This window comes from Lampetra fluviatilis, chromosome 5 (assembly GCF_964198595.1).
Source record: "Lampetra fluviatilis chromosome 5, kcLamFluv1.1, whole genome shotgun sequence".
NCBI classification, from domain to species: domain Eukaryota; kingdom Metazoa; phylum Chordata; class Hyperoartia; order Petromyzontiformes; family Petromyzontidae; genus Lampetra; species Lampetra fluviatilis.
In genome coordinates this window covers 6,679,779-6,704,341 of record NC_136279.1, presented here as the reverse complement: position 1 = coordinate 6,704,341, position 24,563 = coordinate 6,679,779, and the positions used below count along the sequence as shown (strand labels likewise).

At 49.2% G+C, this 24,563-nt stretch overlaps 1 protein-coding gene across 1 annotated transcript; it reads left to right on the top strand.

Moving 5' to 3' along the window:
• Positions 1-21,993: 21,993 nt before the first annotated feature.
• On the top strand, positions 21,994-24,132 carry LOC144932314 (uncharacterized). Its single transcript, XM_078856254.1, has one exon. The coding sequence runs from the start codon at positions 21,994-21,996 to the stop codon at positions 24,130-24,132; it is 2,139 nt and encodes a 712-aa protein (XP_078712380.1).
• Positions 24,133-24,563: the final 431 nt, after the last annotated feature.

The window sequence follows — 24,563 nt, the reverse complement described above, 5'->3', positions numbered from 1 at the left end:
CTCGGGCACTGGAGGCTGAGCAAATACAGGAAACATGTTTATGCCAACCGCAGTTAATCTGGAAATAGATGTTGCCGGAGATAAACGCTCACTTTTACGAAGGGGGCGAGCGCAATTTCCCGTAAGGACATGGAAAAATAGGTGCAACCACCTCGTGTGTGGACCGCTAAATGTCATAAATAACCAACGGAACAATCCAACCGGGTGGCATTGTGGTTAATAGCGCATGGCGCCCACAGTCGGAAGGTTGCGAGTTCAAATCTCATTTGGGGGTGACCACGCAAACCCATCGTCCAGTGGTGTAGCTATTGAGTGTGCAGGCAGTGTAACTGCACCAAGGCCTACGGATCACATGAGCCTGAGTGCTGGGCCTCAAGGAAGGGAGGAAATTGGAGAGGGAGGTGAGGGGGTATTTAAATTCTTCCACCAACGCCCATGCCAACCACGCTACGCCACGGCCATCACCACTTGCACAGACTGGTTCACGCTCATTAAATTACCACCACTTTGTGGTCATCCTATGGATCAGCCATCAGAATGCAAGGTGGACAGGAGATGGCAGGGCTGAATGTCACCCCTCCACCCCTCAGATGTGTTGGTGGGTTTGATATAAGTTCTCAGGTTTCTTCCCAAACATGAAACCAAACTCTCACTAATGGAATTGTCAAACATTCCAATGCAAGACCCTCCTTTAAAACATATAGTCTTGAGACTCAGCGAGGCTTTTCTTCTTGGAAACATAAGTGGCAACATTTGTGAATGGCTCTGAGGGGGGGGGGGGGGGCATGCAATGCAGATCGCTACTGCCCCATTACTTGACCAAGAGCTTTGATGGCAACGTTCGTGAACTTTTATTTTAAAATTACAGTTGCTGATCACATGACCAAAGTTCGCAAAATGCCAAGCGGACAGGAGAAAAAAAACAGCACGATGCAGTTGAGCGAAGTTATAACAAGTATAACCCGTAAAAACAAAGTTTTTCACTATAAATCCTTTATATGCGTGGCGGCTAGAGTCCTCTCGTCCTCTGGCTTGAGATGGCTGCCACCTATGGGTCAGATGATTGCATGGTACCATTAAGCAATTGGTAATTAAATATAATATTTTTGTCCTAAAAAGTGTAAAATTTTTGAAAAAAAATTTCACGAACATTAATTGTCACGCACAACGAGTCTGTGTGGAAAATGTCAGCTCGATTGGATCACGGGAAGTGGGTTAAAAAACGACCGAAAGATTTGCACGGTCGTAAGCAAGCAAGCAAGCGCGCAAGTGAACTTAATATAAAGGATTTAAAAATAACGAGGGGGAAAGGAGATGATGGGAGGGAATGAAAAAAAATTCGAGCGATGCAAGAAAAGATGCAGAAAGAGAAGTGAGTTCGAGGCGTCTGTGGAGCTAATCTCAAGCGGCCATGCTGATGGCTCACAATTCTACAAACTAAACCATGTTTTATTTCATCAGTTAAGGCCCGCTGAACTATATAGCTCTTTTTGGAGAAGCGACCTGGTCACAAATGATAGCTCAACGAAGTGGCTTATCACGTGGAAATGTATAGCAGCAAGCAGCCAAATACTCTAACCGCATGTTCATTCGAATTGTGGAGGGAAAACCCGGAGGACCTGGAGAAAAACCCCCGTGATCACGAGGAGATAGAGACACCGCAAACTACAAATATACAGCAGACGTCAGCGTCGGGATCGAACCCACGACCTTCTCTATACCAGGCGAGGCAGTTAACATCTCGCCACCGACAAAAATGATGATGGTGATTTGGAAAAGGTTATTATTACGTGAAAACTCTTGCACTGCGATAACGTCTACGAGTTACATTGGAATTACATGGAGAGTGGATGTTCTTGGAAAATCCCAATAATTGTGCGTTCACGCACCGTAACTCACGGACTGTAGAGGCAATGGTACGGTAATAATTAACCAGGGCAAAGTGGGAAACGCTCACGTGAAGATAAGGCATGTTACTGCTGTGTGCACCTGAGTGCTGAGCTGCTCTGATGGACTGAGGACTCACGCATGCTAGAAAGTCACACGTTACAGAAAGCGTTGCCTTTACAGTCACTGTAATCAGATTACTCATACAGAGAGCAAGGTCAAGTCAAAGTGTATCGGTGAGCACTGACTGACAGTGACGGATGGCACCACGCTCCGCGTGTAGTGCCAGCCCCTACAGGATAGAGGGCGAGAGTTGCCGGGCACGGTACGGGGCTCAAAAGGGGGCCATGGCACTCTGGTTGAACCCGGAGGACACGTGACCGGAGGTATCTACCCCGGGGACCCCCAAAGGGGGTCGCTGGGGTGATCACGTGTCCAGGTGGAGATCCTTCTCGAGGTTTCGAGAAGGTGGGCGTGGCTCGTGGCGGATGACGTTTCAAAAGCTGCGTGGACGACCCGTGGTGTATTAGGTGGCAGATGTGCAGCCCTGCAATTGCTCGCTCACACCACTGCTGGCAGAATGACCTCCACTCCATTAGAGGGAGCTTTAGATAGAGCGTCTAGAGACATTTTTGGCCTACTCTTCCATTCGTGCCAGACATCTTGGCAGAAGTGGGAGCACCCTCCATTCTCCCCACCACATGCGACCCGCCAATCGACTGACTTTAACCATCGTAGTCGCGATATCAGAGTGATAAGGAGGCGACTGACCGCCGCGAGTGGTGAGCGAGTGACAGCTGTCAATCAATGTTTTGACAATATTTCAAAAACGGTCGACGACATTCAATAAAACTCCACGAGTGCGTCAATAGCACTGCCTTTAAAATCGTAAATATATACATAGCAGGCGACGTTTTAGGCAAAGGGCCATCTTCATAGCACTCACAGCATTTATTTGCTAAGAGGAAGAGTCACTGCCATTCCCACGTGAGCCATTTGTGATGCATATGCCATGAAGAAGGTTCATTGCCCAAAACGTCACCTATACATATTTATCCTTCAAAGGGCACAGAGTTGTTATTTAAGAACGTATCTCAGATATTTGTGCTTGTGCACTACTGCAAACGCAGAAGCAGCAGCATCGCCAATTTTTCGTGATATTTTCAAGACACCCAATCCCAATAAATTGCTCTCTACACATTTTTGTGGGGGGGTGGTGGGTGGGGGTGATGGGGGAGGGGAGTAGGGGGGGGGGTAACAACTGCCCCTTTTAGCCAGCCTCCCACCCCTCAACCACATCGCAGCACCCTACCACCCCTCCGGTGCAGTCGCTCCACGTGGAATGCGGCCCCTGCGTTACAGCGGCACAGTTCTGCACACGGGAGGAGCCATGGCGATGGGAAGTGCCTGCTCTCTCGCTGTAATGGAGCTCACGCGAGCTCTCTCTGCGCGTCGCCCTTTTGTCGGCGTCTTTGCTCTGCCTATTAAATCTGGCATGGGAACGCGGCGGGGAACAGCCGCGCATTTCATATGTTTGTCGAGCGGAGCGGCACAATGATGGGAATGTGGGCAGAGTTGAGAATTATCGCGTGGAATGCGCGTGGATTACAATTAATTATTCGGGCTGCATTGAAAACGGGCTGGAGAGTGGAATAAAGCCGTTCTCCCGGTATATAATAGCGGCTAAGATTAGTTTGTATAAGGCGTGTGAAATATCAGGGGAAGAAAAAAAAAAGCTGCCCTCAATAACCAGAGAATCACCTTACCATCAAATCACCCTGAACGCGCCCAATCTCGTGAGATCTCGGAAGCTAAGCAGGACACAGTTTGGCTTGTACAGCACTTGGATAACTAGCCACCATCGCGTATCAGGTGTTGTAGGTGTGAGACTCAAAGTTGTCAGGAGATCGCAGCGTTCAGTGTCAGCCCCTCGAAAGTGATGCTGTGGGTACAGTGTCTCCTCGTCATTCGCGAATGATACGTTCCGGAGATGCTTGTGGTGAGACCCAAAAATATAAAAACCGGGCCAGATGTTGCTTGCTTAAACGAAATGCTGTTGGATATTTGGGTGGAAATCCAAAAAGTCCGTGTGATAAAATATGTTTGTTCATGTGTGAAAACACAAGAACAAATGTCGACTTATATGTGCTCTTCCATTTAAGGTCGCATATAATCTGTAAAAAAAATCGCGTTGCTGATAACACGAAGCAGAGAGTAGGGATTTCAACAACAAAAACAACAAAATCTTCGAGCGAATTTCAACACTAACATTTGTTTTGTCGATTGGCTCAGGATTTCAAGCGATGAGCCTGAGCCAGGATCTCGGCATGCGCTAATGATGACAACAGCATGCACAGTCACAACATCCTGCAGAAGATTAACGGGATACACACTCGAGTGTCCCACGCACGTCATGCCACTCACAGGTGTTCCACTCAGCTCCCAGCTCACTCCTGCCTCTCATCTCGGTCACAAATCAGTTCTCGAGCATGGGGAAGCCAAGCCGAGCCAAGGCGAGGAGAAGATGCATGCAGTTAGTTGGGTGGAGGGACTCTTTATTTTTTTCGCCTCTTCTTTCGTATGGCAAGGTGATTTGTGACGTTACGTGCTGACATTGGTGAATCAGTGGAGGGCTGCAGGAGTGATGTTGTAAATGTTTAAGATGCTGCCCGCAAATGACCGAAGCAGGCAGCAAATGACCGAAGCAGCCACTATTTGTCGATGCGTTCATTGTCAACAGTCGCTGCTTTCATCTTCCAGAGGAGTATTCGGTGGCCACACCTGTTATATATAAAAAATATATATACATTCCAGAAATTCCCAATCTACCAACTGACGAAAGCCTCCCCACGCCATGTCGCTCATGGGGTAATTTGACCGCACTTACCCCAACGGAGATTGATACGAGAGAGATTGACGACCCTATGTAAACTCCCCGCTGTATGAAAGTGCTCGTGCCGTGTCCATCCTGTGTGTGTGTTTTTTTTTACCACACTTCACCACGTTGACCAGTGTAAGTTGGGGAAGGAAAGATTGGGGGGCGTGGGGGGGGCATGACTAGCTCAACCAAGGTCGAACTTACTTTGCACCTTACAAACCACTGTAACTACCACAATTGGAATTAACTAAAAAAAAACACATTCTAAGGTCAAAACCAAAATGGTCAAGTTGCACATTTTCGTCGTGCGTCGGAGCCTGTAAGCCAATTCACGTGTTTGTGTTTAGCTTTGGAAAGTGTGTGCGGCTCTTCTGCAGATTGTGCTCACTCGGCAATAGTTCTGGTCTGCGCCAGCGAGACCAGGCTCCAGCATCATCAGCCCTCTGCTGCTTGTAATCCAGCACTGCGTTAGCAAGGCCTGTGTGGTCACCCACAGAATATCTTGCGGTTACGAGATTCCCAAAACACTGGAGCTTCGAGATGGCCAGGAAATGTCATTAGTGATCTCTCTGAATTATTATTTTTAAAAAAAACTATGATTCCCACGTGTGCGCTGGTATTCTCCCACGTGCTCTGTAAAAGGAAATGGACAAACATGCCAATGCAGGACCCTGCACACCGTGCAGAACAAGGGGGAGTTATTTGACCATACTTCACCATGCTGGTCAGTGTGGGTTGAAGGTGAGCAGCATAGAAGCGGGAGCATACAAGTACACTAACAATGGCTTTTTCTGTACTGTCCTCTGCTGCCCACCGCATAGCCCCATAGTCTATGGCAACCTGTTTGTGCATGGTGGTCACTAATCCAAGCACTATCCGGGCTCAACTCCGCTTAGCTTCGGAGATCCGATTAAACATTCCGGTGATTTCGTCAGAGGCATTATGATCATGAGAGTGTCATCATCACCATAATTGTTATTACAGTTTCAATGCTAATAACTGTTGCGTAATAATTTCATACAGATGTAGTGGGCTCAAACGGAGACTCAGACGACCTCTTGGAGGCAACACATTCTATTAACACCAACACACTAACACAAAGGGGTAACTTGCCCCTTCACCGGATAACAACCTACGGTGGTGGTCCACCAGGCCAACCACACTTACTGCACTGGGAGTAGCTACGTTGGACGGGACCACAGCTTGGGTCCAGGTCCCCGTGTTGGTGACCTGTCTTAGGACGCAGGGCGCAGAACGTAGCGTCTTCAGGATAACAACAGCAGCCGGTGCCTCTCAGGGCTCCGGCTTATAACCTGTGTGGCGGGGTTGGCTCCGCCCCTAGCCACTCCCACCTTCTCGAAGCATCGAGAAGGATCTCCACCTGCACACGTGATCACCCCAGCCCCCCTTTGGGGGTCCCCGGGTAGATACCTCCGGTCACGTGTCCTCCGGGTTCAACCAGAGTGCCGTGGCCCCCCTTGTAACCCCCGTGCCGTGCCCGGCACTCTCGCCCTCTATCCTGTAGGGGCTGGCACTGCACGCAGAGCGTGCAGTGCACGCAGAGCGTGCAGTGCCAGCCCCTACAGGATAGAGGGCGATCGTCTGTTACCTGTGTTGCTCTCGCTATGTATCTTGGTGATATCTGTCTGCTAATATGTCTGTCTATAGTTTTCTGGTTAGATTTTATGTCGCTATTTCATTATACCTGATGATGATTGCTTGTGTTGCAATCGAAACGTCGTATTCTATTATTTAAATTAATTTATTATTTTATCTTTAGACGTGACTTAACCGAAAGAAACAAATAATAATTCCTGCAGTCACGAAAGTTCTAAATTAAGATTCTTTCACATCGTACGTTTTTAACCGTGCTAATCGGAGGTGCTGGGGGGGGGGGACAACAAACTAAGCACAAAAAAAGCAATTCTAAAAAAAAATAGTTTTCGATCGAGATTATTTAACAGCGGAAAGGAAGAGAGTTCCAGACGGCCGTCGACGCGCATCTGAAAGCACGCGGTGCGGTGACGACTACCGCACGTAGCCAAGAGGCCCCGCTGCTGCTGCTGCGATGATGATCGCAATACGACTCCATCACTCTCGCTTGCCCATCCGCCTCAAATCTCCTCTCGCACTCCTCTGCTCCCTGCCGCTTCCCTCGCCCGCTAAACCTCTGCCGCCAAGCTTCCGTGCAGCTGCTGTCTCAGCGGTCAGCCGCCCTGTGGCCCCTTCACATCCAGCGGGCACCGGCTGATTAATCTGCGACGTGCTCTATTGTGCTCCGGTCTCCGCAGAGGTGGGGAGGAGGAGGGTGGGGAGGAGGAGGGTTGGGGGGGGCGGCAAGGGTTCTTTTAGGGCAGTGATGCTTGCGCTCTCGTCTCGGTTTGAACCGGCCCCACGTCTTCTTACACAGCGTTGTGGTCAAGGAACACGTGCTTGGTCCAGCCTTTCCTCGCACTCCGATTAGCACGTTTGGCTACGTACGGTGCGAAAGAAGTGCAACATAAAACCCGAATAAAACGTGAAGCTTAGAGGTACGGGCGTGCGTCAATGGGTACTTCATTGAGATCCGGGATTACGAAACCCACAGACGCGCGCCTTCCCAGTAAACATGGAACGTTGGGCCAACGCTGGGCCAAAGTTGGCACAACCACGTGGCAACGCTGGGCCAACGTTTGCATGTTGCCTGGGTTTCAACGGTTCATTTTCCCGCACGGCTTGAGGGAAGCCTTTATCCAACAGTGGATTGACCATGGTTGACGATGAACATTGTGATGAACGTCACTTTTGGAATGCGCTTCGCTTTGCTACTTTTGAAAGGCGTTGCTACGTTCAGCGACGGATGATTTATTGGAATTGATTACGCTGATTGCTACCGCTGCTGCTGGATGCCGAGTAAGCTGTCGCTGCTGCTGATGATTGATTTCCTGAATTGGTATTTACAATGCTTATTGTAGCTGATGATGAGCATGTTTTTTTTGCCGATTCATAATGAACATCATCATCATCAGCAGCATGCATGCATGTTTACCGTCGCATAATTGTGAAGCTGCTGCTAAATAGCATTGCGGCTGCTGACGAAGATGATGCTGCTGATAGGCCTCGGCAAGGGAAGGTAATTTACCCTTTTTACCGGGTAAAAGGGTAAAGGTGTCGACATGCCAAGGGGTAAGGTAAAGAGTAGGGTAAAGATAGCGCGGAAGAATTACCCGGTAAATACCTTGTTTACCGTAAACACCTTGTTTACCGCTCGCTAAAAGCTCAGTGGCGCAGTCCGTGGCCTCCATTTAAAATTGGAATCATCGAGAGTATTCTATAGATGGATAAAGCGCTCTACATAGCATTTACCTGTTATAAAACTTTTTCATGTGCAGTACCCCAGTAATTACCCTGTAATCGGGTAATTGTGTATGGGGTAAGGGTAAAAGGTAAGGTAAAGGTAGGCTCGTTGCTTTTCACCTTTTACCTTACCTTGCCGAGGCCTAGCTGCTGATACATATACTCATAGAGACGCTAATGCAGCTGATTATGGTGATACTGATAGAGACGCTACTGCAGCTGATGATGATGATACTCATAGAGACGCTACTGGCAGCTGATGATGATGATGATGATACTGATAGAGACGCTACTGGCAGCTGATGATGATGATACTGATAGAGACGCTACTGCAGCTGATGATGATGATACTCATAGAGACGCTACTGGCAGCTGATGATGATGATACTGATAGAGCGCTACTGCAGCTGATGATGATGATGATACTGTTAGAGACGCTACTGCAGCTGATGGTAATGATGATACTGGCAGAGACGCTACTGCAGCTGATGATAATTATGACGCTGATAGAGACGCTACTGGCAGCTGATGATGATGATCTCAGACACCATCAGCGCCAACGCGCGTGTTAGGTCACGTCACGCTAGCAAACAAGGTTCTGCTCGGTCGAAGTTTCCCCACTGCCACCTGCTGGCTGAAGCGTGCACAGCAGACGGCGTCTCGCGATCCCAAACATCGAATCTGATCAACTTTTGCTCCCCCCTTCCACCTTCCCCGTCGTGTTGACCTGGGAAGGATGCGGCTTGGGCCTCGGGATTCCTCCTCCTAAGGGAGAGTTCGAGCGAGTTGAATGTTTGGAAGGCGATGTCGCCGACCGTGTTAATCCCAATCGAGTCGTTTGCCTCGACGTGAAAATCACTCAGGACTCGTGTGCCACTCGCTCTCTGCTAAGGGGCCGTCCATAAATGACGTCACGCACCTGCGGAGGGGGTGGGGGTCAGATATTTGTGACGATGTGTGACGAGGAGGGGGGAGGGCGGTTGAGGAATGTGACGTCACATCAAAATGAGCAACTTTAAATAAATATAGACAACACGTTCTACTTAATTAAATATACTTTTTAATACGTGTTTCTCCTACAACATCAGAGTGCAGCGCCATATTAAATACGCACTACAATGACAATAGTTTAAAGCCATTTGAAGCATGTTTAATTTTTTTTGGGGGGGGGGGGAGGCAGAGCTTTGTGACGTCATATTTGAGGGGGGGTATGACTTTTTGTGACGCCGTGTGACGAGGGGGGGGGGGTCAAAAATCGTCCAAAATCGCGTGACGTCATTTATGGACGGCCCCGAATCCCCGGAAGTACATCGCTTCAAAATTGTCGTCGCTTCAATTGCATCCACCAGTTTTACATCCATCACAGTCCGATGCCGAGCCGTCGATTATTTTTTTTTTAGTGTTTTTAATAATCTCACTGGCAATTGCGTTTAACTTGTCTCGTTTAAATGTCGGTACTTACAATGCTCACCCCCCACGTCTGGTTGATGTTTCTGTAACGCAATTTTGTAATTGTATGATGGGTATAACATAAAACATTTTTTTTAATTAAATAAATGTTCGTAAAATATCATCAACTGCTCGTGTGACAGTTGTTGTTGCTATGATTTCAATTTCATTCATTGGTGTGCTTTTTTATTTTGCTTTTATCTTGTTGATAACCCAGTTCACTCTTGTAAATGAGACTAGAATCGCCTCTGTTTAAACAAAATACACTTTACACTTGCTGTTAATTTGTGATTCGTTGGGATGTTTGACCGATACCAATTGCATTGAGGTTTGTGTTTTTTTATTATCGATAAGGGGGGGCACCAGTTAACTCGGAGGAAACCGATGCAGAACAGGGGGGGGGGGGGGACATGTAAACTCTGAATTAAAAACACAAAAAATGTAAATTGCCCAATAACCGCTTTGACGACTCTGATACCGCGTTTCCCGTTCGAACGTATTCTTTATTCTTTATTTTTGTATGGCTGGGAGTTGATCAGCAAGAACAATACCATATTCATTTGTCCGTGCTTTGACATTTGTGACCACAGTTGCACACGAATGACACGCAACAGGAACACGTTTAGAGTTCAAACATTTCGTATTTTTAAGGAGGGGGGGGAAATCATCTATTTTGTTTCATTCGTGACGACCCCCGATGCCACGTGACAGTCAAAAAGCTCTGCCCCCCCCCCGCAAACCATATTTCCATTTTTAAAATAAAACATGCTTCAAATCGCTTTAGACTATTGTCATTGTAGTGCGTATTTAATGTGGCGCTGCACTCTGGTGTTGTAGGAGTGTTGTTACAACAATTAGTGTTGTTGTAACAATTATATGTTTATTAAAAGTTGCGCATTTTGATGTGACGTCATATTTCTCGTCACACATCGTCACAGATGTCTGACCCCCCCCCCTCCCCCGAGGCGGGAAAAGTTTGGCAGCGATTTTGTTGTGAGGTAATTTATACTTTCGGATCAATATGAAACAAAATAAATTTCGATCACTCGATACGGCATTTCTTATCTCGGCCCAATTTTCGGTTTAATCCTAAAATCGGAACACCCTTAGTGCCGTACACAATCACCTTACGAGTGTAGCAACATCCAGGCCTATGTTCATCCAGAAGAGGGCGCTTCTCAGATGCAACTCCAGTCCACGATCACTCCTTAAATTAAACTCAGCATTTAGCAGTCAAATACTCTAAGGGGGCGTCCATAAATGACGTCACGCACCTAGGGGGGGGGGGGGGTCATACATTTGTGACGATGTGTGACGAAAACTGTGACGTCACATCAAAATGCGCAAATTTTAATAAATATATAATTGTTGTAACAACACTCCTACAACATCAGAGTGCCCCGCCGCATTGCATACGCACTACAATGACAATAGTTTTAAAGCGATTTGAAGCGTGTTTTATTTTAAAAATGGAAATATGGTTTTGGGGGGAGGGGGGGGCAGAGCTTTGTGACGTCATATTTGAGGAGGGGTCAGACTTTTTAGACGGCGTGTGACGAGGGGGGGGGGGTCAAAAATCGTCCAAAATCGCGTCACGTCATTTATGGACGGCCCCTAAACGCGTGTTGTGGATTTCTATATGTCGAGGGAAAAACCGGAGGACCCGGAGAAAAATCAACACGACCACGGGGAGAGAGAGACACTGCAAACTCCCAAATATAGAGCAGCAGGCGTCAGGGTCGTGTGCCAGGCGAGGTAGTCAACATCCCTTCCTTGGGTGCGGGGAAGTTATGATTCTGTTGGTGACAACGCTGAGAAATTCCCAAACAAGATGAGAATGCTCGCCCCATTTCCACGTGGGGACTTCATAATCGCCCATTTTAGAGGCAGGTATTTTGTTATATGCAGAGTTTATACACAGCGTATTGTACGCACAAAAAACTAATATATCTACCCAGACAAGTCTCGCCGAGTCACAATACTTGTGTTTTGTTGTTGTTGTTGTTCCCTTAATGGTATGTTGATTAAGCTATTATGTCGTATAAGAGACGAATCATCCATTCGGTACTGTCGCCCAGCGCTGGTTAAAGAACGGTCCGCGGAAAGGAAATATGATCGGCCTATCTTCTTGGTTCTTTCGGTAAAGTCACGTAGAAGGGAAATAATAATGTCTTCCCGACAGACCTGTTCTTCACCTGAGGACGGCTGCTTGCGTTGTGGCCGAAACGTCGTGAGAATAATTTTATTATGTTTTATTTTTTTTATTTTATTATTTCCCTTCTACGTTACTTTACCGAAAGAACCCAGAAGATGAATCCCTGCAGTCACGAGAAAGCTTTAAATCGAAATATGATCGGCCTACTTCTGAGAACTCTTTAAGTGACATTTCGTTACCTACACACGAGGTGACGCACTTTCCTCCACTGCTTAACACATCTTCATTGCACTGCAGTCAAACCTACACAGCTATATTGTAAAATTAATTATCAGACGTCCATTTTTATTCTAAAGTCTGTGTAAACCAGAATCTAATATGACGGGGAGTTTTTTTTCTTCTTCTGCAGTATCTGCTGACCAAGCTGAGACCATCAGCTCGCTTCAATTGATCATTCGGATTAATCAAGGGGCGGTTGAAAATCGAGAGAGGACGTTCAACCGAGCGGGCTCAGGTCCTGTGACTTCTAAACCGCCTGGCCACCCCTCGATAAAGAACCCAAAATAATATATCTGCTGTCACATTGGCAGGTCGCGTGCATCGGTGGGGTTGAAGTGTGCCTACTCTCCCCTCTTCCGTGCGAGACGTCTGGAAAGACGTGGTAGAGTAGGCCAAATACCCTCTAGAAGAGTTCTCTCTCGCCAGATAGCTCCCGCTAGCGGAGGCCATTCCGCCAGCAGTGGCGTGAGCACGCAATTGCAGGGACTGCGCCTTCACCCACGCTGTGTCGCAGGATGTCCGACGCAAAGTGTGACGAGTCGGCAATGTGGAAACAAAATAGTCCAAAGTGAGGGCGATTGAGCCGCCGCAGTAAACCTCAGCAACGTCCCTGCATTTGCGTGTCAAACGTTACGGGACAGATGCTGTGGTGATGATGTCAGCGCAGTGCCATAATGGTACGCTTGCCCGTAATTTAAAAGGAATCAGTCGCCACCACCATCCAGCAAAGGTAACGGCGGTAAAGCCCTGCAATTGCTTGCGCATGTGTCACTGTCGGCGGAAGGGCTTTTGTGCCCACTCCTCCACGCACGCCAATCATCTTGAAAGAGGTGGGAATGCCCGAAACTAAAAGATCACTTATAGCAGCCAACTACTCTAAACGCATGTTGATTCTAATTGTGGAGGGGAAACCCGGAGGACCCGGAGAAAAATCTACGCAACCACGGGGAGAACACGCAAACTCTCAATTTACAGGTGTCAGGGTTGGGATCGAACCCACGACCTCCATGTATATCAGGCGAGGTAGTTAGCATCGCACCACCACGATCTGCCGATGGACTAACTTGCACCGCACCCATTTGATACTGTTGGGTGGCTATTGTTTCAGTTGCCACGACGGTATATCGAACTTCTGCATTGCAAAAGTGCAGGGTGCGAAAACATTTACAGCAGGGCATCGTCCCTCCCCACAAAGAATAAAGAGAGAGAGAGGGGAGAAAAACAACTCAAAAGGGAACATTACTCTCGTGATACATTTTCAGATAGTGTATCAACCTTAATCTTTGGTATCAAAAGAAGCCCTTTATGTTTTCAACGGCCCACGCCTGGGGCTGAGGGTTGATTCCCAAGGCGCAGTACTCTGTGAAGGCTTTTAAAGCAAGACATCAAATGTCTCGTACACACACGGCTCAAAGTATACGTGGCAGTTATAGTTTGTCATCAAAGAGGCCCGGTCTATTTTGTGTGTGTGTGTGAAAAACGGGAGCGTTATCCCTGAGTGAACTACAGTAACACCTTCCTCTTGTGCGGAGCGCAAGAGCTGATGCTTAAACTTTGAGATCACGGGGGGGGGGGGGGGGGTAGGCAACAGAAACAGAGATGCCCTGTTACTGGTAGGAACCACCTGGTTCCACCAGCCCATAGGGGATTATTGTGTCCGTCCGTCGTGCATCCAAAAATGGGAGGGGTGGGGCTGGGTGGAGAGGGGAGGGTGGGGAGGGGCTGGGTGGGGAGGGTGGGGAGGGGCTGGGTAGGGAGGGTGGGGCTGGGTGGGGGGTGGGAGGGGTGGGGCTGGGTGGGGAGGGGCTGGTCACACTGTGGTGCCCTTATAAAGCTCAACGTTTAACCTACTCACGCCGGCTTGTGCCCGCCCTCACAGTCGGGCATATTTACGGAATACACCACGCCGCCGTTGACCCTGCCCATTGACCGAGCAACCCAACGTTCCTACCAGCTCCCTCCGCAGGAATGAGTTTAACACGTAGTAGGCTTTCGCGACCAATATTATTCATAATAGAGGGTAGGTGGAGTCAAAGGCGACGGTTACGGCGACGTAAGTGTGGGTTGAGGCGACGCAAATCGGGTAGTCGTATTCATCAAGTGACGACGTATTTGCGAAAACTACGTAAAAAGGGTGAGACGTACATTGGGGTATTACTATAACACAATAAATAAATTCACGTCAGCCTCTGTATCGGTCCGCTGCTGGATGAAGGCCAGAACATGCCATATTGGCAATGGGGGTTGTTCGACCATCGTTCACCATGATGGACGGCGTGAGTGGGTGAAGTTCGGGGGATGGAGAGCAGGAGGAGTTTGAATATCCACAATAGACGTTGCTGGGTTAGATCTTGTAAATATCAATGTGTCGTTAAACCTGCCACCACTCGACACAGCCCATTAGTACGGTTTGTAACGTCAACAAAACATTCCAATCCGTTACTAGTTCAGCAGCACACTGGTGTGTAGGAGAATAACCCCACAACGTTTACAATTCGAGTACAACGTTTCGCCGGTAATTGCAACCAGTCTCATCAGGCGACAGCCAAAAAAAAACCTCGATTATAGATGTTCCCCACACTTGGTGCAGGAGGGGGGCTAGCTAGTGACGTGGCATTGACTTGCTAGGAATTAAACGAGTGCCAGTGTCCAATCCTACCACCCCCGCCCCCAAAACCCGCCTGAAAAATCGAGTATTATTGTTGTACCTCATGGTGCAGCATAGTGCACCCATCGTCTGACTCAATGGGGGTCTCATGTAGTCATCTTCATTAGTTTGTTTTACAAAATCCCTCGAATGGCAATCCTGCAAGACGAAAGAGTCAGTGTTGCGGTTTTATGAGTGTCTCCTGGCTCGCCCGACCGATTGTGTCGAGTGGGATGATCACCACGTGTCACTACCAGAATGAAAGGTTACATTTGGATTCTCGTCAGCACCACGACTACAACTCGCGAGAAAGGGAAAGTGTTCATCAACGCAACTGGTTGCGTCGATTAACGCTTCTTCTCCCTCTCCAGTACAGGCCTTTTGCATGTATGTACGTACGTATGTTGAACTTCGTTCGCACCGTACGTAGCCAACCGTGCTAATCGGAGGTGCGGGGAAAGGACATCAAACTATCTTCTTGGTTCTTTCGGTAAAGTCACGTAGAATAGAAATAATAAAATAATAAAAATAAAACATAATAAAATAATTCTCACGACGTTTCGGCCACAACGCAAGCGGCCGTCCTCAGGTGGAGAACAGGTGCGTCTCCTCGACAGACCTGTTATTATGTTTTATTTGTATTATTTTATTATTTCCATTCTACGTGACTTTACCGAAAGAACCAAGAAGATGAATCCGTGCAGTCACGAAAGCTTTAAATCGAGACATCAAACTAATATCGAGGCCGCTCGGCCCACGTACACGCGGCAACAACAGCAGCAGCAGCAGTCATCCACTGTTGGCGATCATCATGTTGCTGATGTGTCACTGCCATTCTTCTCCATTCTAATAACAATCAGTGTATGATCATCATAGGGGCACCACGGTGGCACGGTGTTAAATACCTCGCCTGGCACACAGGAGGTTCGCCGGTTCGATCCCGGGCTTGACGACTGTATATTTGGAGTTTGCGGTGCCTCTCTTCCCGTGGCCGCGTACATTTTTCTCCGAGTCCTCCAGTTTTTTTCCCTCCACATTTAGAAACATGCGTTTGGCTGCAATAAGAGTATTTGGCTGCAATAAATGTCCACGTGATAAGCCACTTCGTTGAGCTATCATTTGTGGCCAGGTCGCTTCTGAAAAGAGCTACATAGTTCAGTGGGCCTTGCCTGGTAAAAAAAATATAGTTAGTTAGTTATTTGTATTTCTATGAGACTTAAACGCTTCAGAAACTCTAAGCGCCTTACATATACGGTGTCACATCTGCTCCATCAGAAGTCCATCTTTGTCCCGGTCTTCCTCCAACCCCACTGCATTCCACCAAGCATTGCCGATGCTCTCTCTTTGAATTCCCATTCTTGGCGTCATTTTTCTGGCACGACCGAACCAGAGCTGTCTGCATTCCTCAGTTCTTTCTGCCAAAAGTCACGAAATTGTCCGTAATTATTATTATTGTCGTAAACTGGCAAAAACACCGGTGGGCTGCAATCATTCTGCAGTTGAAGAAAATGCTGCTGTTCTCTCGTTAGAGACATCGCCCACGATGGGCAAATGCCCTATTCATCCTGAAGCCTGAAACAACTGATAATAGGAATTGCAACAGTGAATGTGTCCCTTTTTTATATTTTATGCCCCCCCCCCTTCTTAAAAAAAAACCATGAAAAAAAAGGTCAAACTGTCATTTCCCAGTGGTTGACATTTCCCGGCAAAAGTGTGGGATGCGGGCGGCGGCTAACTGAGCGTGCGCGCGGAGACAAAAAAAATCAATACCGCCAAACGGTGGCAATTGTCGCCATTCAAGCCGAACCGCTATAATACCGGCAACATTGCAATGGGGGCACTTTCGCAGAGCGGACCATGAATTACCTTGCCCAGGGGGAGAATGACGGGGGGTGGGGGGGGGATATGAGACATCATCTTTGTGAAAGGAGAGGTGTGGTGCCCCCTTTACCTCTCTTTGACCGTTTGGCCCGAGGCCACAAATACTACCGACAGTGCTGTTCTTATCAACTCTCCCGCCCGCCGCCCCCAGCGCCAGTGACTTACTGTGACGCGGCCGCGCTTTGGGATTTACTTATGGCGCACTCGGTTACAGTTCCTCGTACGCACCTCTTTCACACCGTACGTAGCCAACAGTGCTGATCGGAGGTGCGGGGGAAGGACAACAAACTTAACATAAATATCAATTTTAAAGAAATTATTTTCAATCCAGATTTAAAAGTGCACAGCTCCAGTGGCGTTCCAGACGGCCGCAGAAGCGCATCTGAAAGCGCGCGATTCAGCGACCGTCTTTGTTCGATGTCTATCCAAAAGCCTCCGCCGCTGCGAGGATGACCGGAGTTCGCGTGACGGTTTATGCTCCTTGACGAGATCAGCGAGGCATTGTGGGTCATTTGTGGCAAGCAATTTATGTATAACGAGTGTGACCTTATAACGTGTTCGTTCGGCAACCGGTAGCCAATGCAGCCCATAGAGTTGTGGAGCGGCAGTAATCGAGCTTTCTGTTGCCTTCTGTTGCTGCTGCTGCGGCGGTGTTGGTGAGATTTCAGAGGGAATTAAAGTCACTTCTCCAGGTTCAAATCCGTTTTAGTCGTCGCAGGAAGTGGTGCACCTCCTTAGAATTCGAAAGATCCGGGAAGTGCTACATTTAAATTGATATTGGATTGAAAGTCTTCGGCATAGGTTTTCGGAAATTATGCCGTTACACCTACGGCTTATTTTCTCATTGGATATCATCCGGAAAAGTTGCCATGCTGGATTGGAGTCCAGTTTATCGATGTAAGATACTACCACTTAAGTACATTATCATCCTATATTATTAAACCATATATTTCTATTATCCAATTAATGGGTGAGGGGGGGGGGGGAGTATAAAAATAGACAAAATGAGCCGAGATGGATGTGGCTAGTCAAAATAATTCGCAGACCAGCTATTTGGACCGTGCCAGCCGATGACATTAGGCACCCATGCGCGGCTCTCTGATGCGTTCCAATTCAGTTCCCGAAGATAGCTCCCAGCGCGTGTTGGACATCGTGCCGAACAGGCACGCGGGAACAATCGGCGTGCGAGAGCTACTGGTGAAAGCTGTTTCTCGAGCTTGCCTCCTGTATGTGCCCTGTGACAACCTCGCTCAGCAATGCAGACAGTGGGTGAACTGCTTAAATTGCGGAAAATCCACCTCGACAGTGCAAAGGGTCATCGTAATAATGCCGCTGTAATGACCATCAATCAAAAACAACTGCCACCATATACAATGTTATAGCCCCCGGGGGGAGGAGGAGGGGGCGGGGTAGTTCTCTGTTATAAGATCTGGGATATTATTTGTCCCTCGCGTTTAAATTATTTATTTTTGCTTCCAACAATGAGTTCAGAAGAAACCAGTACCGATGCGGTGAAAATGTTCACTTTAAAGTTTGACGTGCAAAGTTTTTTTTTAAATCAATTTGGAGTGGGAGCGGTGGCACAGTGGTTAGCACACTGCGCTATGAGCCTGTCAACCTGCGTACCTCCGATTAGCAGGGTTGCCTACGTGCTGTGTGAAAGAAGTTCAGCATATATACAACCCGAGTTGTTTCCTGGCAGCAGCTAACATTGGTGGTGAGTGGTATCTGAATCGGTCTTGGCTCCCAATTCCCTGCCCCCCACCCCCAGTGCCTCTTTCACCAACCCGTATTGACCAGCGTGATAAAGTATGGTCAAAACACTCATATGACCATGTGGGGTAAGCTCTCCTTTAGCAGTGGACTGACAAAGGTTCTTTATATACATTTCAATAAACATCCCCACGCTCAAATGGATATAGGTGGCCCTGAGCAGGTCACGTAAATTCCACATGCCTATGGCATGAGACGGTTTCTCCGTGACAACTGCTGGCTTTGGTATATAAATTCTTTATTTAAAAAATAATGAGATATTGGATACATTTTGTTCTGAAATATTTTAAAATCAACAATAATTGTACCCCTTGGTACATCATTATTATGAAACCAATTCATAAATAAGACCGTGCGGTATCTGCAACCGACGGTAGAACCCTATCGCATTAGTTTAAAACAAATACATTCCATCCATCTCAATCCACCAATAGATGATGACCTACACCAACTCCATGTCGATCATGGTTCGGATGTTTGATCACCATTCTTCGCCACTCTGGTGAGTGCGATTCGATGAAGGGCGTGGAATTTCACTCGCCGCTGATGCGTGCCGCATGTGGCCTGGAATCGAACTCCACGGCTCAGCACGCTAACCACTGTGCCACCGCTCCACGGCTGTTGATTCCCCATGATGCATCAGCGTGCGCTTTCCCTCTCTCTATGACACCCGCTCGTTAGATGTACCCGTCCGTAAAGACAAAGCACCGCGCTGAAACGCCATCCAGAACAATACCGATAGCCTCCTTCTCGCCTTCCCATTATATACACACGTATTTACAAACCATTTTTTTAACACACTTACGCGATTGAACAAAGCGGAGTGTTTAAATAAAAACAAACACACGCGCGAAAACACGCGCGCGCTCACACAAATGCAACGCATTCCGGTCGGAGGCAGCGTACCGAACTCATGATTAATTATATTTAATAAACAACCCGCAAAAGGTTGTTGAACTGTTTGTGTGCCCTTGACTGACAGGCGCGATTATTTCGTTAGCGGCCTCGCACGCCCGCCTGAGCGGCCGGCGGGCGAGCCGAGCTGCGAGCAGAACGTCCCTCCGGGGGGGGTGGGGGGTGGGGGGAGCCCATTCCACACTCGCCCGTGCCTCTCTTACATTCGACCGTGACCCTTTGGGTCCACGAGGCAAACACATAAATAAAACAATGGCTGCGAAGGGCGACTAAGAAAATGAAGGAGAGGTGGGTGGGTGGGTGGAGACGAGAGAAAGTTGCGGCCAAGCAAAATGGAATTTGCCAAATCATGTAAAGATAATATAATCAATCAACTGAAGCAAAAGGCTGTCCCTTCTGCAACTACAAATGCCGTGCCGCCGCCACCCTTCCCACATGTCGCAGGGAGAGACGGGTGGTGGTATTTTGTCAATGTGCGGCGGTCAGTGGCGATGGTACAAGACCGTGTGTGTTGCGTGCGTGCGTTCGCGCAAATGTGTGTGCACCTACTCCGTCGTGATGGACTCGTATGCTCGTTTGAAGCAAGCGATTTCGGGCAACTATGTAAACAAAATCTTGTTTTTGTCCACACTTTCTAAAATGTCCCAATTTTTTAAAGGTCACATTATTGTTTTTGACCTTAAATTAGGGCCTTATTTGCATCTGTGGAATCTGGAAATGTCAATATATATTGGGCGATTTTGTCTTTACCATGGGGCTGCCAGTGTGAATCCAGATGCACATGACCGTGTGGCGTTTGCTTGTGCAGTCACACAAATCTGTGCATACTGATTAAGCCAATCATTGGAGTTCAGCGGTGGCAGAGTGCTGCTTCATGCACTGAGCTATGGATGCGGCGACTTGAGTTTGATTTCCGACTGCAGCTAACATCAGTGGCGAGTTATATATCTGAAGCGGTCCTGCATGCCCCCTTCACCAACCCGCTCTGACCAGTGCGGTGAAGTAGGGCATAAACAACCCCCGTTACCTAAATGCTGAGAGAGCCCTTCATCCAGCAGTGGATGTATTAAGAGCCGTATATTACGTTACCAAAACATTAATTATTTTATCCCATAAGTAATCACATATGGCAGGCAATTCATGAACTCCATTTGCAAAGTATCCCAATAGCTCAAAGAAGAATGAACCCTAACTCATCTCGATTGGCATCTCTTGAACCAATTCTGAAAATTCAGCGTTCCCATGGCAGGGGAACGCCTCTCGTTCGGAAGCACAAGGGCCGTTGACTCTCTGTAAAATAGTTCTGATTGTATCAACCCTGGACAGATGATGGGTCAGCCACTGACCAGGATTTAAGCGTGCAAAATACGATAATAAGTTTATGGCTCAGCCACAGCGCCACCCATCATGTCAGAATATCTCTCCAGATAATCTCACGCATATATACGTAATTTTGATTCCCTTCATTATTCAGGAATGTCTTGGCGAATCACAAAACTAGATTTCAAGAGGGTCCTGCGAAAGTGAGATATTTGGCCACCACCATCGACGAGTGAGGAAAACGGAGCGCCTGGAGACATCTCGCGCAACACAAGGGGGTAACATTGAAAGCTCTGTACAGACAGATTCAATAATCAAGCAATTTCCGTAACGGTCATCTCTTGGTCACCTCGCTGTCCAAACCTACAACACCTGGAAATTCCCTTGCAGTCTCCCATCAAAGAACTATCCGGGCTCAAGCCTGCTTAACTTGCGAGATCCCACGAGATCGGGCACACTCGCATTCAGCACGTTAGTGATCATTTACATATGGAAGGCGCATTTAATCCGTAGATCCGTCCCAATACGTGCCGCCGTGTATGGAAATTCAGGAAATAAACAGAACCTGCAACGGTAAACGGGCAGAACTCGGAGGTTAAAGCCCAATGTAAGAAGGTGAGTTTTCAAAACAGACTTAACTATATATATAACTCTTTGGTTCTTTCGGTAAAGTCACGTATAAAAAGAAGAAAAGAAAATAATAAATCAAATACTAGCATACGACGTTTCGATTGCAACACACGCAATCATCATCAGGTATAAATGAAATAGAAACACAAATCTAGTATACTTAGAAATGTAATGTAATACAACAGCGAGTCGGATTACATAACAGTCAACACCCTACCTGGTTGATTACGTTCTTCCTGAGAATGCTAAATTTGAGGGGAAAAAATGTTTTTTATATATATAACGTCTCCGATTGTCTTGTTAGCAAGGGCAAAAAATCCCGAGGCCTGGGAGGCTGCACTCGCAAAAAAGCCCGAACACCCCAGGAAATGTTGTTGGTCCGAGGCCAAAAAACACCGCACGCCACCGACTTCATTAGCGCAAACGCCCCCCGCCTAACCTCCTCCTCCCCCACACCTCCACTTCATAAACAGGTCCCAGGTATGAAACATCTGCACGACGGTTAAACACGAGAACGAAAATAACAAATGAACGAGCCCACCACCTCGTGCCCGGAGGGAAGGCGGCTGCTGACCTGTAGCGACGCCGCCTCTGAGCTGCCTGCCAGTTAGGGGTCGGCACGGTTTGGCTCAAACCACCAAACCGCGGTTTGAACCGAACCAAATCGGTTTGGTTTGGCTCTGTTTGAACTGGTTCGGTTTGGTTTGGGGCTACGAAAACCGACTCGGTTTGGCTCGGACAGGGTGGAACCGGCTCAAACTAGTTTGGTTGGTTGTAAAGGCGACACGAAAGGACATGCTGTAGTTGCCTTTGCCTGCGAATTCACTTTGCAATTGCATCTCCATGGCTCGAGCGGCTCAAGGCGGCGCCATCCCCGGCGGCTCCAGCATCACAAGGTATCTCATCCACGACGTGGAAGAGACCAAACACGCCGGTAGCGACGAGGAGCCGATGGCGAGCGAACGTGAGAGCCCGGACGCCACGCGCGGCGACACGCGGCAGAGCCTCATGCGCACCCTCGGCGCCGCAGCGCTGCAGACCGCGACGCAGCCCAAGCCCAAGAAGGCCCGTGTGTCCCGAGCGCTGTGGCACGACGAGTACTTTGAGACGAGCCAGGCCGCGGGCGACGTGCAGAGCCGGACCTGCAAGATCTGCACCCTCCAGTACGCGGGCTCCACCTCCTCGGGCACCCGTATCAAGCATCTCAAGACCCATGGGATCGTCGACCCCGAGTCGCCCACGGTCGTCACGTCGCCGCCGACGGGGAAGGGTTTGCTCGTGCAGTCCAAGATGGCCACGCCCATGTCAGCGCACGCGAGCAAGGCCATGGACAGCTTTGTCGCCGAGTACATCGCGACGAGTGGTCTAGGCCATAAACACGTAACATCGGATCCCTTTACGACTCTTCTTCAACGAGCTGCCCCGGGTTACGAGCCCAAGTCTGAGCGCACGGTCAAGCGCCGCATGCTCGAGATGTATGTCATCCTCAAGCTACTCGTGCTACAGTACTTTACTACTTTTGGCTCTTGCGTCTCCTTGACCTACGACGGTTGGACAAACGACGCCATGACCGGCTTCTTCTCGGTCACCCTCCACTGGATGGACCCGGCGTCGTTCTCCATGTGCAACTGCATCATTGACTTCTTTTGGGTGGCCCCGGGCGAAGGCGTGGGCAAGCGCATGGCGCAGCGCCTGCACGAGCTGCTCGACGACTTTGGCGTGTGGCCGCGCCTGCTCGCCGTCGTCACCGACAGCGGTTCTGACGCCGTCGCATCCGCCAAGTCCCTCACGCTCCTCGAGGGGAGCAACCTGCGCTCGACGTGCTGCTTGCGGTGCATCGCGCACTGCGTCAACCTCGGCGTCAAGGCCTCATTCGGCGCGTTCGAGACACTGCTGCGCAGCCTCCGCGCGACGCTCGGCGCTATCCGCAAGAGCAAGACGAAGAGGGCGGCCTACACGTCGCTCGCGCGGCACTACCTCAAGTGCCCGCTGCAGCCGCCTTGCCTCGACGTGGTCACACGTTGGGGTAGCACGTACGTGATGCTCACGGCGTCGCTAAGGCAGCGCCAAGTGATCGACGCCATCTGCCTTGAGCCCGGCTGGTCGCGGAGCCAGGCCGGCTTGTCGGACGAGCAGTGGGAGCAGGCGGCGCTGCTCTGCCAGTTCTTGGAGAAGCCGGCGGCCATCTCCGATGCCATGGGCGCCGAGGAGTACTGCACCATCTCGAACGCCATCACGGCGCAGGAGGCTCTCTTGAGCCACTGCATGACCCACCGCCCGAGTCCTCATGTGGTCGTGAGCTCGGCCGCCGTGACCATCTCCGACTACATGGTCAAGTACAGCGACCTTCTCTCGTCCGAACCAAGCCGCGTCGCCCGCTTTCTCGACCTGCGCCACCCCAAGCCCGCGGCCTCGAGCACCGAGTACAGCAATATCAAGGACATGATGACGGACATTCTCAACCAGCGCTACCCAGCGTTGACGACGGACGCGGCGCCGAAGGCGGCGCCGCGTGGCGGCATTAACATCCTCTTTGACATGGTCTACGCGCCCAACGCTCACGACGGCGCCGCCTCCGAGGTCGACCGCTTCCTGCTTGAGCAGACTCAGGACCTGAGCATGGACGTCGTCGAGTGGTGGAAGCTGTACGGCGGCAAGTACCCGCGCCTACGACGCGTGGCCCTCGACTATTTGCCTATCCCGGCGTCGTCCGTGCCCTCCGAGAGAGCCAACTCGGCCGCCAAGCGCTCCTTTCTCGACCGACCAAACCTGCACAAGTGCACGTTCAAGGCCGAGATGTGTGTGCGCTCGTGGGCGCGGATGTTGCCTAGTGTTGGGGTTTCACTGCCATTGAACTACCACACTGCGTTCAAGGACATTGGGCGTGCCAAGCTTGAGGAGATGGCTGTGGACGACATCGTCGTCCAGTACTTGCTAGTGAATCTCAATATGAAGAAAGCCTGCGTAGAAATTAGCGATTAATACACTTGATATTTGTATTGAATGCGAATATTGTTTGCCGCGCATCTTTTCGGTTCAAGCCAACTCAAGAGGTTTGGTTTAGCTTAGTTTGGTTTGGTTTTGGTTTGGTTTGGTTCAGTCGTCGCTGGTTTGGTTTGGTTTGGCTTGCTCAATTTGAAACCAGTTTGAGTCGGTTCAAACCGTGCCGACCCCTACTGCCAGTCGCGAGGTCGGCAGCTGCGAAGCGCAGGAGGCAACCTGCAGGAATTCACACTCGGTCTCTTCGCATCACCTTCACCACCGTGATCACCCGCGGCTAATTCAGACGTGACGCGGTGCACATTTTCACCTCCAGTGCACAACAGCGCCTGCACACCGGCGTGGACGGGGCCGCCGCGGTGGTGGCAAGATGTTAACTCCCTCGCCTGATCGTTTGCGGTGTCTCGCTCGCT